The 13,224-nt window shown below is 42.6% G+C and overlaps 1 protein-coding gene across 1 annotated transcript in view; it reads right to left on the bottom strand.

Moving 5' to 3' along the window:
• Positions 1 to 3,115: 3,115 nt before the first annotated feature.
• The window catches only part of LOC118361484 (CYFIP-related Rac1 interactor B-like), a 58,344-nt gene continuing 48,235 nt past the window's right edge, over positions 3,116 to 13,224 (bottom strand). Inside the window, exons 7-12 of the mRNA XM_035741460.2 lie at positions 11,396 to 11,473; positions 9,923 to 10,039; positions 9,695 to 9,774; positions 4,709 to 4,835; positions 4,545 to 4,615; positions 3,116 to 3,904 (exon numbers count right to left, since the gene is read on the bottom strand). Coding sequence (XP_035597353.1) covers positions 3,835 to 3,904; positions 4,545 to 4,615; positions 4,709 to 4,835; positions 9,695 to 9,774; positions 9,923 to 10,039; positions 11,396 to 11,473 — 543 coding nt within the window. The 3' untranslated portion in view covers positions 3,116 to 3,834. The remainder of the gene's footprint in view (positions 3,905 to 4,544; positions 4,616 to 4,708; positions 4,836 to 9,694; positions 9,775 to 9,922; positions 10,040 to 11,395; positions 11,474 to 13,224) is intronic.

Raw genomic sequence — 13,224 nt, 5'->3', positions numbered from 1 at the left:
AGGTAGAGAACATTGAACAGAACAAGGTTATGTCAATAACAAAAAGAGCACACAAAATTAGAACTGTCAACGTTGAACTAAGTGCCATGAAAGGGAAGTCAAATTCAAACATTCAAGAATCCGACATGATATTAAACCATTTGTTCTTGCCTCAAATCACTACTTCTTTGACGTTTTCTCATCAGTGTCCTTCAAAAAATACATGAAGAAATCAAAATGATGGCAAAAAAATATAAAATGGCTCCTTTATCTTGGAGCCAGATTCAATAAAACCTGCATTAGCAATGTTTATGAAGCATCTTTCTTTAGACAACTACAACTTGCGCCAACACATATTTTTCAGAACTGGAAGCATCGACCTGCTGTGAGTAAAATAATGTCACACTATGTCTTATTTATCAAGCGTCTCAAAGTATGAGTGCTGATCCAGGTTCAGGTACCCCCTATCCATGTAATCATATTCATTGTGATCCACAAGGCAAAACTGATCCTAAATCAGCACTCCTACTCTTAGGCCCCTGGTCTAAATCAGTTACCAAACATTGCAGATCCCGAGGACCAGAGTTACCCAACCATGCCTTATACTGAAGAAATGGTGACCTCTTCTGGCCCTGCCTTCCCATGTGTTGTGTGTGGATAGACTAACTGGTGGGGGCTAATATAGCTTTGACTGACTCATCTGTTGTTTCCCTAGCAGTTTATTGCCGTTCCATTAAACTGGAACCTCCATAAACAAGTCTTTTTGGTGAGTCAAACGTCCCGTAATGTACACTACATGACCAAAAGTATATGGACACCAGCTCATCGAACATCTCATTCCAAAATCATGGGCACTAAAATGGAGTTGGTCCCCACTTTGCTGCTATAACAGCCTCGACTCTTTTGGGAAGGTTTTCCACTACATGTTAGAACAATCATCAAATCAAATCTAATTTATTTATATAGCCCTTCGTACATCAGCTGATATCTCAAAGTGCTGTACAGAAACCCAGCCTAAAACCCCAAACAGCAAGCAATGCAGGTGTAGAAGCACAGTGGCTAGGAAAAACTCCCTAGAAAGGCCAAAACCTAGGAAGAAACCTAGAGAGGAACCAGGCTCTGAGGGGTGGCCAGTCCTCTTCTGGCTGTGCCGGGTGGAGATGATAACAGAACATGGCAAAGATGTTCAAATGTTCATAAATGACCAGCATGATCGTATAATAATAAGGCAGAACAGTTGAAACTGGAGCAGCAGCACAGTCAGGTGGACTGGGGACAGCAAGGAGTCATGTCAGGTAGTCCTGGGGCATGGTCCTAGGGCTCAGGTCCTCCAAGAGAGAGAAAGAAAGAGAATTAGAGAGAGCATATGTGGGGTGGCCAGTCCTCTTCTGGCTGTGCCGGGTGGAGATTATAACAGAACATGGCCAAGATGTTCAAATGTTCATAAATGACCAGCATGGTCGAATAATAATAAGGCAGAACAGTTGAAACTGGAGCAGCAGCATGGCCAGGTGGACTGGGGACAGCAAGGAGTCATCATGTCAGGTAGTCCTGGGGCATGATCCTAGGGCTCAGGTCCTCCGAGAGAGAGAAAGAAAGAGAATTAGAGAGAGCATATGTGGGGTGGCCAGTCCTCTTCTGGCTGTGCCGGGTGGAGATTTTAACAGAACATGGCCAAGATGTTCAAATGTTCATAAATTACCAGCATGGTCGAATAATAATAAGGCAGAACAGTTGAAACTGGAGCAGCAACATGGCCAGGTGGACTGGGGACAGCAAGGAGTCATCATGTCAGGTAGTCCTGGGGCATGGTCCTAGGGCTCAGGTCCTCCGGGAGAGAGAAAGAAAGAGAGAAGGAGAGAATTAGAGAACGCACACTTAGATTCACACAGGACACCGAATAGGACAGGAGAAGTACTCCAGATATAACAAACTGACCCTAGCCCCCCGACACATAAACTACTGCAGCATAAATACTGGAGGCTGAGACAGAACAATGCTGCGGGGACTAGCTTCCAATCAGCCACAAGAGCATTAGTGAGGTCGGGCACTGATATTGGGCAATTAAACCTGACTTGCAGTCAGCATTCCAATTCATCCCAAAGGTGTTCGATGGGGTTCAGGTCAGGGCTCTGTGTGGGCCAGTCAAGTTCTTCCACACCGGTCTCGACAAACCATTTCTGTATTGTCCTCGCTTTGTGCATGGGGGGGGTTGTCATGCTGAAACAGGAAAGGGCCTTCCCCAAACTGTTTCCACAAAGTTAGAAGCACAGAATCATCTAGAATGTCATTGTATGCTGTGGCATTAAGAGTTCCTTTCACTGGAACTAAGGGGCCTAGCCCATACCATAGAAAACAGCCCCAGACCATTATTCCTCATCCAAAAAAACTTTACAGTTGGCACTATGCATTGGGGCAGGTAGCGTTCGCCTGGCATCCGCCAAACCCAGATTTGTCCGTCATACTGCCAGATGGTGAAGCATGATTCATCACCCCAAAGAACGCGTTTCCACTGCTAAAAGAGTCCATTGGCGGCAAGCTTTACACCACTCCAATCGACACTTGGCATTGCGCATGGTGATCTTAGGCTTGTTTGCGGCTGTTTGGCTATGGAAACTCATTTCATGAAGTTCCTGACAAACAATGATTGTGCTGACGTTGCTTCCAGAGGCAGTTTGAAACCCGGTAGTGAGTGTTGCAACCAAGGACAGACGATTTGCACTATGTGCTTCAGCACTTGGTGGTCCCGTTCTGTGAGATGTGTGGCCTACCACTTTGTGGGCTTTCCTAGACTTTTCCATTTCACAATAACAGCACTTACAGTTGACTGGGGAAGCTCTAGCAGGGCATACATTTGACGATCTGACTTGTTAAAAAGGTGGCATCCTATGACGGTGCCATGTTTATAGTCACTGAGCTCTTCAGTAAGGTCATTCTACTGAATGTTGGTCTATGGAGATTGCATTGTTGTGTGCTCAAATTTACACACCTGTCAGTAACGGGTGTGGCTGAAATAGCCGAATCCATTATTGTGAAGGGGTGTCCGCATATTTTCGTTGTCTAGAAAATGTTTTTCTTGCTCTAGCTAAATTTGACTACAAGGTGTTTTCTAGAAAAGATGCAGGGTAAGCACAGAGTCATTTGTAGAAAACAAGAGTTCTCTGTTTATTTTTTCCAGCGGCAACATACTGTCAACAACAGTACAGACTCACAACTTTAAATTGATTTGCACACATCGCAGTTTGAAATGTCCAAATTAAAAATACAACACAACTATGAAAAATGGCATACACTCAAATCACACTCAAAACCTATAAAAAATATAAAACATTAACAGTACTATGTTTTTAATCATCTTAATTCGGACAAGTACCATTCAGAGAACAAAACATTGAACACAACTGAGCAGACAAATAAAACTTGAACCATACTTTTTTTAAATAGAAGAAATACGTCATTTCGTCATGCAGAAGATGTAACATTAAATAATAAATCAAAACAAAAAGAATATATATTTCTCTATATAGCTCTCTTTTTAAAATTTTCAAGTCAAAGCACTTCCATCTCTTACACAGGGAAAAACTCAAATCATTAAAAAAAAAAACAGAACCCACAATGCTTTCATAGCTGCCATCTTGTTATATGGCCTTCATCGAAAATATTTAAATCTCAGCAACATCTTTTTGGCACATAAAATACGTGCATAATGGCAGTAGCATTTTGCATTATAAAAAAGTGCAGCTCTTTCTCCATTTAAAATCAAACAAAACATTCTGTGCACCGACGTCGTTGGGAGAGGGCATCGATGTCTCCCGAAACCGGCATGAGGCGAGCGGTTGTACCAGGGTTTCAGTCCTACTGCTGCTGCAGCATGCTCTTGATTGTCTTGTTGGTCGTTTCGTCATTCAAATGCTTGGTTGTGTACCTGCGAGAGACAGATGAATAGACAGACCAGACAGAGCGATCAGTGCCAGGATCTGTGACCGTAACACGACTGCTCTTGCAGAGAGTGTGAGAAAGCCTTGATGACAGTATCACAGCTCTGAACATTGATTTCCAGTCTGGCGTTCTCCTCTCAGAGACAGATGTGCAATCCCAGAAAGACAGAAAGAAAGAGAAAAGAGGGCTGGAGGCTTTGACCCTAGGAGTGACCTCACGTGACTGGAAGAGAGTGACTGAGCGTGCCCGAAGGACCTGATGATGTGATGTGCAGATGTGGTTAACACGAAAATGGCCGTCTCAGCTGCGAGAGCGTGAGCCACTTAGATTTAAGAAGAGGGCAGGGCACCGGGGCTCAAAGAAATGTAATTCTCTCTGATCTTCAAAATTCTAAAACTGTGGGATTCCACATTTAACACAAACAACATATTATTTTAATACCTCTTAACGTGTTGGGGAAAAAAAACGGAATAATGAAGGAAAAGTGGCCAAATATGGCTGTATATAGTAAGTATGCTACTACTGTCTGTTAAAGTGTGAGAAGAAAAAGGTTGCAACAGTATTCTGTAAAACATATTCTCTGTTAAAGAAAAGCATTGTTCAGCTATAGACAAGGTGGGCCTTACCTGAGAGCATTTAAAAGGCCTTCTACGCTGTTGGGCGGTTGATCTCGGAGGACCTTGATGCACCCTTTCATCTGTGAAGCAGAAAACACCATGTTGAGATGAATCAGTGTTGTGCTTGTGTGTGGCCAATCCTCTGGGACTGGGAGCCCCCACCCTGCACTCACATCAATCTTGGAAGACTTGGAGAAGGCTCCGACAGGATGCACATAGTCATAGAGAATGATGACGCCAACCATGACGCGCAGGCAGAACGAAACCGTCTCCTCACTGGTGAAGCGGCTACGGTACTCCCTGGAAACACAGAAAGGCAATGAGATTGCTGATCAGGAATAATGTTTTCCCTGTCCATATAATAGGGAGTCCAATCAAAAACACATCTTTTGACCAATGGGTCAAATAATATGCTAATGGTCTAAACCGCATGTCTCTATCATAAAGTTATTTGAGTTTTTACCCTTGTAGGATGTCCAAAATTAGGGTGACTAAATCAATGGAGGCCAGAGAAAGAAAGTGGTTAAAAATCAGGAAAATCATAATGTCAGTTACACTGTGCGAGAATTAAGGTCAACTGAGGACATAAAACAATATAAAAAGGTAAGATAGATATCGATTTTGAGACATGACATGTAGAATTTTCATATTTTAGTGTACACTTTTCATATTAATGCAAAATTCCTGTTGTTTTTTTGAAGATTTCTCACAAAAACAAGCGTATCTCTGTGAAATGTCAATGGAGCACTGAGCGTACATCAAGCTTTCATTTTCAAAGCTTTTTACAGTAAATTAATTTCTTGTCATGTTCATTTCGCTATTTACAACCCACAAAAACAACTTTGCAGATGACCACCACAACATGAAAAATCCTAAAATTTGCTGCTCAGAGCTCTGTGATTATTATCAGATGTATTAGGTTATGAAAACTTTTTTTTTTTAGATATAATGTTAATGATACGTAAGAGAAAGACAACACTGAACAATTCAGAACATGAAATTTGTCTAAGTAACATTTATTTTCTAACATAAAGATGTGAAATTTCATCACCAAAGTACATTTTTCACCCGCTCTGTGCAGAGTGGATGGACACCCTACACCAGGGTTCCCAAACTGGCGGGAAATTTTATTTGGCCCCTCAAATTTTTTGTGGGACATACAATATTGTAAAAACATTAGCAAATCAGCTCGAATCAGGTGTTGGAACTGGTTCAGGGAACAGAACCGAAAAACAAAAAGTACAACATTTAACATTCTGTTAAAATGTTTGTTTGTATCCTGTTTAGTGAATAATTACTGTGAGTATTAATGGAGTTTGGGCCAAAAAATAGTGTACAGTGCCATGCAAAAGTATTACAAAAGTATTACAGTATTATTGCATTACAACCTGTAAATTGATTTTTATTTGTACTTCATGTAATGTAACAAAATAGTCTAAATTGGTGAAGTTGAAACTTTAAAAATTACTTCTTTAAAAAAAATGTAAAACTGAAAAGTGGTTCGTGCAGATGTAGTCACCTCCTTTGCTATGAAGCCCCGAAATAAGATCTGGTGCAAACAATTACCTTCAGAAGTCACATAATTAGTTAAATAAAGTCCAACTGTGTGCAATCTAAGTGTCACATGATCTGTCACATAATCTCAGTATATTTTCACCTGTACTGAAAGGCCCCAGAGTCTGCAACACCACTAAGCAAGTTGCACCACCAAGCAAGGGGCACCACCAAGCAAGCGGCACCACAAAGCAAGCGGCACCATGAAGAACAAGGAGCTCTCCAAACAGGTCAAGGACAAAGTACAGATCAGGGTTGGGTTATAAAAAAATATCAGAAACTTTGAACATCCCACGGAACACCATTAAATCCATTATTTAAAAAAATGTATAAAAAATTGAAAGAATATGGCACCACAACAAACCTACCAAGAGAGGGCCGCCCACCAAAACTCACAGACCAGGCAAGGAGGGGCAAAATCAGAGAGGCAAAAAAGAGACCAAAGATAACCCTGAAGAGCTGCAAAGCTTCACAGCGGAGATTGGAGTACCTGTCCATAGGACCACTTTAAGTCGTACACTCCACAGAGCTGGGCTTTACAGAAGAGTGGCCAGAAGAAAATACGCAAAAACTTTTGGTGTTTGCCAAAAGGCACGTGGGAGACTCCCCAAACATATAGAAGAAGGCACTCTGGTCAGATGAGACTAAAATTGAGCTTTTTGGCCATCAAGGAAAACGCTATGTCTGGCACAAACCCAACACCTCTCATCACCCCGAAAACACCATCCCCTGTGGGGATGTTTTTCATTAGCAGGGACTTGGAAATTGGTCAGAATTGAAGGAATGACGGATTCTTGAGGGAAACCTGTTTCAGTCTTCCATAGATTTGAGACTGGGACAGCGGTTCACCTTCCAGCAGGACAATGACCCTAAGCATACTGCTAAAGCAACACTCGAGTACACCAGAAGAAACCCATCCAACTTGAAGGAGCTGGAGCAGTTTTGCCTTGAAGAATGGGCAAAAATCCCAGTGGCTAGATGTGCCAAGCTTATAGAGACATACCCCAAGAGACTTGCAGCTGTAATTAATGCAAAAAGTGGCTCTACAAAGTGTTGACCTTAGGGGGTGAATAGTTATGCACGTTCAAGTTTTGTTTTTTGTCTTATTTCTTGTTTGTTTCACAAAATATTTTGCATCTTCAAAGTGGTAGGCATGCTGTGTAAATCAAATAATTACAAACCCCCCCCACATTTTTTTATTCTATTTTAATGCCAGGATGTAAGGCAACAAAATAGGAAAAATGCCAAGGGAGTGAATAATTTTGCAAACCACTGTATGATAATTTGGAAAGGTTGACCTAATCAGATAAGAGGACATTTCCTAGGATCAAAGAGCAGAGTCAGGCCCAGAATGAAGATGGATGTGGTGTGATTCTGACATCTAGCTAAACAAAGAGAGGACCATGGACATACCACAGGGGGGATAAAGAAACTCAGTGGGGTCATAAAATGTATAGCTGGGGAGGTGACAACTACAAGAGGATGGTGACCAAAAGAAGGGAAGAGTATAAGATGTGTTGTGAACTTTTGAAATATATGGACTCAGCTGACGGCATCCTTGGTAATGAACACTTAAAACTTGAGCTTTTGGGTCTCAATTCCATATTGTAAAGAGGTTGCAATAGCAATTTTCTTTTTGACAATGGGAACCGGTTAATAATGTTATTTAATGTTACGGGATTATTTTTTTCTTTCCCCTAAGAAGGGCTTTGATTTGTGTTTTTTTGGTGGAACTGACAAAAATGTCCGGAACATAAAATAACGTTATTAAAAGGTTCCCATGCTTTGAAAAGAATGGTTCTGTTACAGAACAGTATGGATCACTTTCCTTACCTGTTCTGATTCTGTTCCTAAAAATGTTTTGATCTTTTACATTTGTTCCCTAAACCGGTTCCAAATATTTGTACGAACATAAGATTCAACAACTGAGACATAAACTGAACAAGTTCCATAGACATGTGACTAACAGAAATGGACTAACGTGTCTCTGAACAAAGGGGGGAGGGGTCAAAATCAAAAGTAACAGTCAGTATCTGGAATGGCCACCAGCTGCATTAAGTACTGCAGTGCATCTCCTCCTCATGGACTGCACCAGATTTGCCAGTTCTTGCTGTGAGATGTTACCCCATTCTTCCACCAAGGTACCTGGAAGTTCCTGGACATTTCTGGGGGGAATGGCCCTAGCCCTCACCCTCCGATCCAACAGGTCCCAGACGTGCTTAATGGGATTGAGATCCAGGCTCTTCGCTGGCCATGGCAGAACACCGACATTCCTGTCTTCTAGGAAATCACGCACAGAACAAGCAGTATGGCTGGTGGTATTGTCATGCTGGAGGGTCATGTCAGGATGAGCCTGCAGGAAGGGTATTAAATGAGGGAGGAGGATGTCTTCCCTGTAACGCACAGCTTTGAGATTGATGATGCTGTGACACACCGCCCCAGAACATGACGGACCCTCCACCTCCAAATCAAATCGATCCCGCTCCAGAGTACAGGCCTCGGTGTAACGCTCATTCCTTAGACAATAAACGCAAATCCGATCATCACCCCTGGTGAGACAAAACCACGACTCGTCAGTGAAGAGCACTTTTTGCTAGTCCTGTCTGGTCCAGTGACGGTGGGTTTGTGCCCATAGGCGACGTTGTTGCCGGTGATGTCTGGTGAGGACCTGCCTTACAACAGGCCTACAAGCCCTCAGTCCAGCGTCTCTCAGCCTATTGTGGACAGTCTGAGCACGGATGGAGGGATTGCGTTCTTGGTGTAACTCGGGCAGTTGTTGCCATCCTGTACCTGTCCCGCAGGTGTGATGTTCGGATGTACTGATCCTGTGCAGGTGTTGTTACACGTGGTCTTCCACTGCAAGGATGATCAGCTGTCCGTCCTGCCTCCCTGTAGCACTGTCTTATGCGCCCCACAGTACGGACATTGCAATTTATTGCCCTGGCCACATTTGCAGTCCTCATGCCTCCTTGCAGCATGTCTAAAGCAACGTTCACGCAGATGAGCAGGGACTCTGGGCATCTTTCTTTTGGTGTTTTTCAGAGTCAGTAGAAAGGCCTCTTTAGTGTCCTATGTTTTCATAACTAGGACCTTAATTGCCTACTGTCTGTAAGCTGTTTGTGTCTAAACGACCGTTCCACAGGTGCATGTTCATTCATTGTTTATGGTTCATTGAACAAGCATGGGAAACAGTGTTTAAACCCGTTACAATGAAAATCTGTGAAGTTATTTGGATTTTTACGAATTATCTTTGAAAGACAGGGTCCTGAAAAGGGGACATTTCTTTTTTTGCTGAGTTTATGTGATCGTATACAAATGTAAGCAAGGTTTGAAATGATATTTTTTTTGTTAAATATTATATTATAATTCAAATTCTTTGTAATTATGTTCCGGTCTCCTGCCCATCCGCTCAATAAAAAAACGGCCTGTGGCTGAGTCTAGTTGATGATCCCTGCCTTATACCATTGTCCTTATGATCTTAAAGGCAAAACTGATCATAGATCAGCACTCTTCCTCTGAGAAACTAAGAATATGGGCCCAGATCCACGATTCTGCAGATATTGACATTGTCTTGATTTAGTGAGGAAGTGGATGGGATCACTTACGGCGTTTCCAACATGACTTTGCACACACTCGCCATCGTGCTTAAGCAGTCTGTCGTGTTCTCGATGGGCAAGTTCTTATTCTAGGCCAACAGAAAGAGAGACGGGATGTTTTTTTTCTACAGTAAAGCACATTGTTGCATTGGTCACTTCAATTATTGATGGGCAATGTGTCAGATATTAAGGTTGTTAAGTAAGGAAGCTGTGAAACCACTTTCGATGGGATCTTACCTCTGAGACAAACTTTGTCGTGCCGTCGCTTAACGTCTTCAACATGGGCGTGGCATCGGCGTAGAACAGAGATATCCGATTGGCCAGCTCGTTGTTGACTTCTTTCTCCCCCTCTGTCTGAAAAACCAAGGAACAGTTCATCAATGTTGTCACTTTACAAACATTGAATATTATGGAGAAAGTACATGCTGGTAGAGAAATACTGTATATTCAGTAACGGTAAGGAGATGATTTTTCTGCCTTAAAGACAAAACCTTTATTCTCTAATGCGGAATAATATGAATAATCCTCTAGGACGTCAAGACTTGTCACATAAAAAAAAGTATCACATTTGAATAAGAACTAATATCTGTTCTGGTGGAAAATACAAGTGTTGTGTCTTTGTATAAAATGTCTGAGCGATTCCAGTAGACAGTGCCTGAACGCTGAGAATTAAGTAATGCTCCACTGTACTGCTGGGCTGGAGAAAGTTTTCAGTGCCTGGCTATGGATAGACAGCGTCCCAAATGGCACTCCATTACCTACATAATGCACTTCTTTTGACCAGATCCCCATGGGCGCTGATCAAAAGTAGTGCACTTTATAGGGAATAAAGTTGTGCCATTTGAGAGGTGCGCGTCTTGAGAACACGGGCAGATTGCGTTTACTTTATTCACTAAAGAACTACTGAAAAAATGCAGACCTTTATAACATGTCCTTGGTCCAATTGAAAATGGTATACTTGCTGTCATTTTGAAGTAGGGCTGTGAGGAGATAGGAGGCTGAATTGTCCTTTAGACGCCTGCCATGCTATCACAAGAAGACATCTCATCTGAATAATACAGCATTTCTAAAATATTCAAATATCAGGAGACAAAATACTGACCCCTGAGGTACATGGGGTTTAGAGATGATACAATTAACTTGTACTGCCTTTAAATGTATTTATGATATACTTAGTGCAAGATCTACTCATGAAATAGTTATCATATAGCCCATAATGATCCCATATAGCCTGTAATGTTAATGCAGGATGAACACTTGGCCCCCTGCTGAGCTTAATGAAGCGGGAAGAGGACTGGGGCATAGGGTCTGTCTGGGTGGTTTCCCTTAACACCAGTGTATCCCAGAGGGTCTGTGGTGCAGACCCCAAACTGTTCTCAGATCACGTGCAAACTGTTCCACAGAGGCCTGTGAGTCCCAGAGGGACTGAGGACATGCTACTGATCTCAGATCATGTATATGGTGCATGTCGCTCCGCTCTGCCCCCTGTGCTCCAGTGAGCGCCTCAAACTCCCTTTGAGTCCCCAGTGGCTCAAGTCAACTATTTTCAGACGCGTTGCATACGCACAAAGGCTGACATATTGTGCGTTTGTTGACGGACAAAAAAACGCTGACTTAATCTGTAATTTTCAGACACAAAATATCTGAGGCCATAACCTCAGGGGTAAAGGACCATCAGCCCCTCAGATTAGAGTTCAGTAGTCAGCTCACCGGTGTATTGTTGATCCGCATGCGGCTCAAAGTTCTCCTGTAATAGCTGAAGTCATTCTGGATGGCAGGGTTAGTCATCTGCAACACACGGATTAACATGTACATTACAAACAGAAAACTCTCAGGACTTTCTGTGTGTGTGTGTTTCTGAAGTTAGAACAACACACAGCAATGCGGCAGCAGATGTCCAGCTCTCTGAAATAGTCCATCATGACAGGATGTTTAAGCAAACAAGGCAGATACATTGCTAGGGACGGAGATGGAATGAAAAGGACATCGATAGGATTGAATCTTCTATTTATTTATATCCCTTTCATATTTCCTCGCTTGTCCTTTATAATAGGACACTTATTTTCAACTGTCATTGAATGAAATACTTGTTAGTTCACTTTGGCAGTGCGGCAGTGGCTCAGTATGTTTGGAAGTATGAAAGAAGTGTCAACAATACTAAGGATGATGACGGGCTACTGGAGACGCTCTTCTGATACAGATAGTGGAGGTTCGCGATTACAATAAAGACATGAGACGGTGCTCCTTACTACTGGGACAACAGACAAAGGGAGGATAGTGGTCAGAGGTCACAGGTGAGGCCATGAGGTGACACTCTGATATAGGGGGGAGGGAAGGGGTAGCTAGTGCCCCTATGTGATTAGCTATAGAACATTGGTGACATTCTGTGATTTGGCAACAGAACCTCAAATCTTACTTTGTCGAGTAGGCACACTCCATCTTAAATCTCTAGAGGCAATCGATGCAAACAAAGAAGCACGGCTGCCCTGCTTCCTTCCACAAAGACGATCATTAGACCTTGCCTTGAGTGGAGCTTACCTTTAATAAACCACTGGCCAATCAGTGGGCCCCATCCAGCACATCAACCTCCTGCTCCTCCAATGTGCTGAGACGCCTCCGTAATTACCCCTAGCAACACGCTATTAACCCTGGCCTGCACGAGAAGCAGGGTAATCCCACCACAATAGATTGGTACCTAGTGCCAATGGCTAGTGCCATGCCAGCCCATTTCACCAGTGAGTGGCATTAAAAACACGACAGGCGGGTAGGCGGGTGGGTGTTCTAACTAGGTCAATGCCTGTCATCGGCGTATGGGGAGTGAAAAATGTATGAATGGTGCCTGGCATGACACCTTGCACCCCCTTACTTTCACGCTTTTAGTGCCCATGCAGGGTATGGGGGTACCAGGCAGGAGGGCTAGTTAATTGGGGCATCATGACAGAATGCCTGGGGGTGTCAGGATGCTAGTTTGAGTAGAAGTGTGTGTGTGTATGCGTGTGTGTGTGTGTGTGTATGCGTGTGTGTGTGTATGCGTGTGTGTGTGTGTGTGTGTGTGTACATTTCACTCTGACGCCTTGCGAGCTGGATGAAAACTCCTTTGATTATATCTGACGTCCATATATTAAGGACTCCCTGACACATTTGCTAGACTACTTGGCCAGGCAATTGTAAGTGGAGGATCTGTCTGTGACTCAAACAAATAGGCAATCTGTGGGTTTCTACTAGAGGTCGACCGATTATGATTTTTCAACGCCAATACCGATAATTGTAGGACCAAAAAAGCAGATACCGATTAAATCGGCCAATTTTTAAAAATGTATTTATTTGTAATAATGACAATTACAACAATACTGAATTAACACTTATTTTAACTTAATATAATACATCAATAAAATAAATGTAGCCTCAAATAAATAATGAAACATGTTCAATTTGGTTTAAATAATGCAAAAACAAAGTGTCGGAGAAGAAAGTAAAAGTGCAATATGTGCTATGTAAAAGAAAGCTAACGTTTCAGTTCCTTGCTCAGAACATGAGAA

This window comes from Oncorhynchus keta, chromosome 28 (assembly GCF_023373465.1).
Source record: "Oncorhynchus keta strain PuntledgeMale-10-30-2019 chromosome 28, Oket_V2, whole genome shotgun sequence".
NCBI lineage: Eukaryota > Metazoa > Chordata > Actinopteri > Salmoniformes > Salmonidae > Oncorhynchus > Oncorhynchus keta.
Note: the sequence above shows the minus strand (reverse complement) of the source record. Positions and strands in the feature narration are given on the sequence as shown.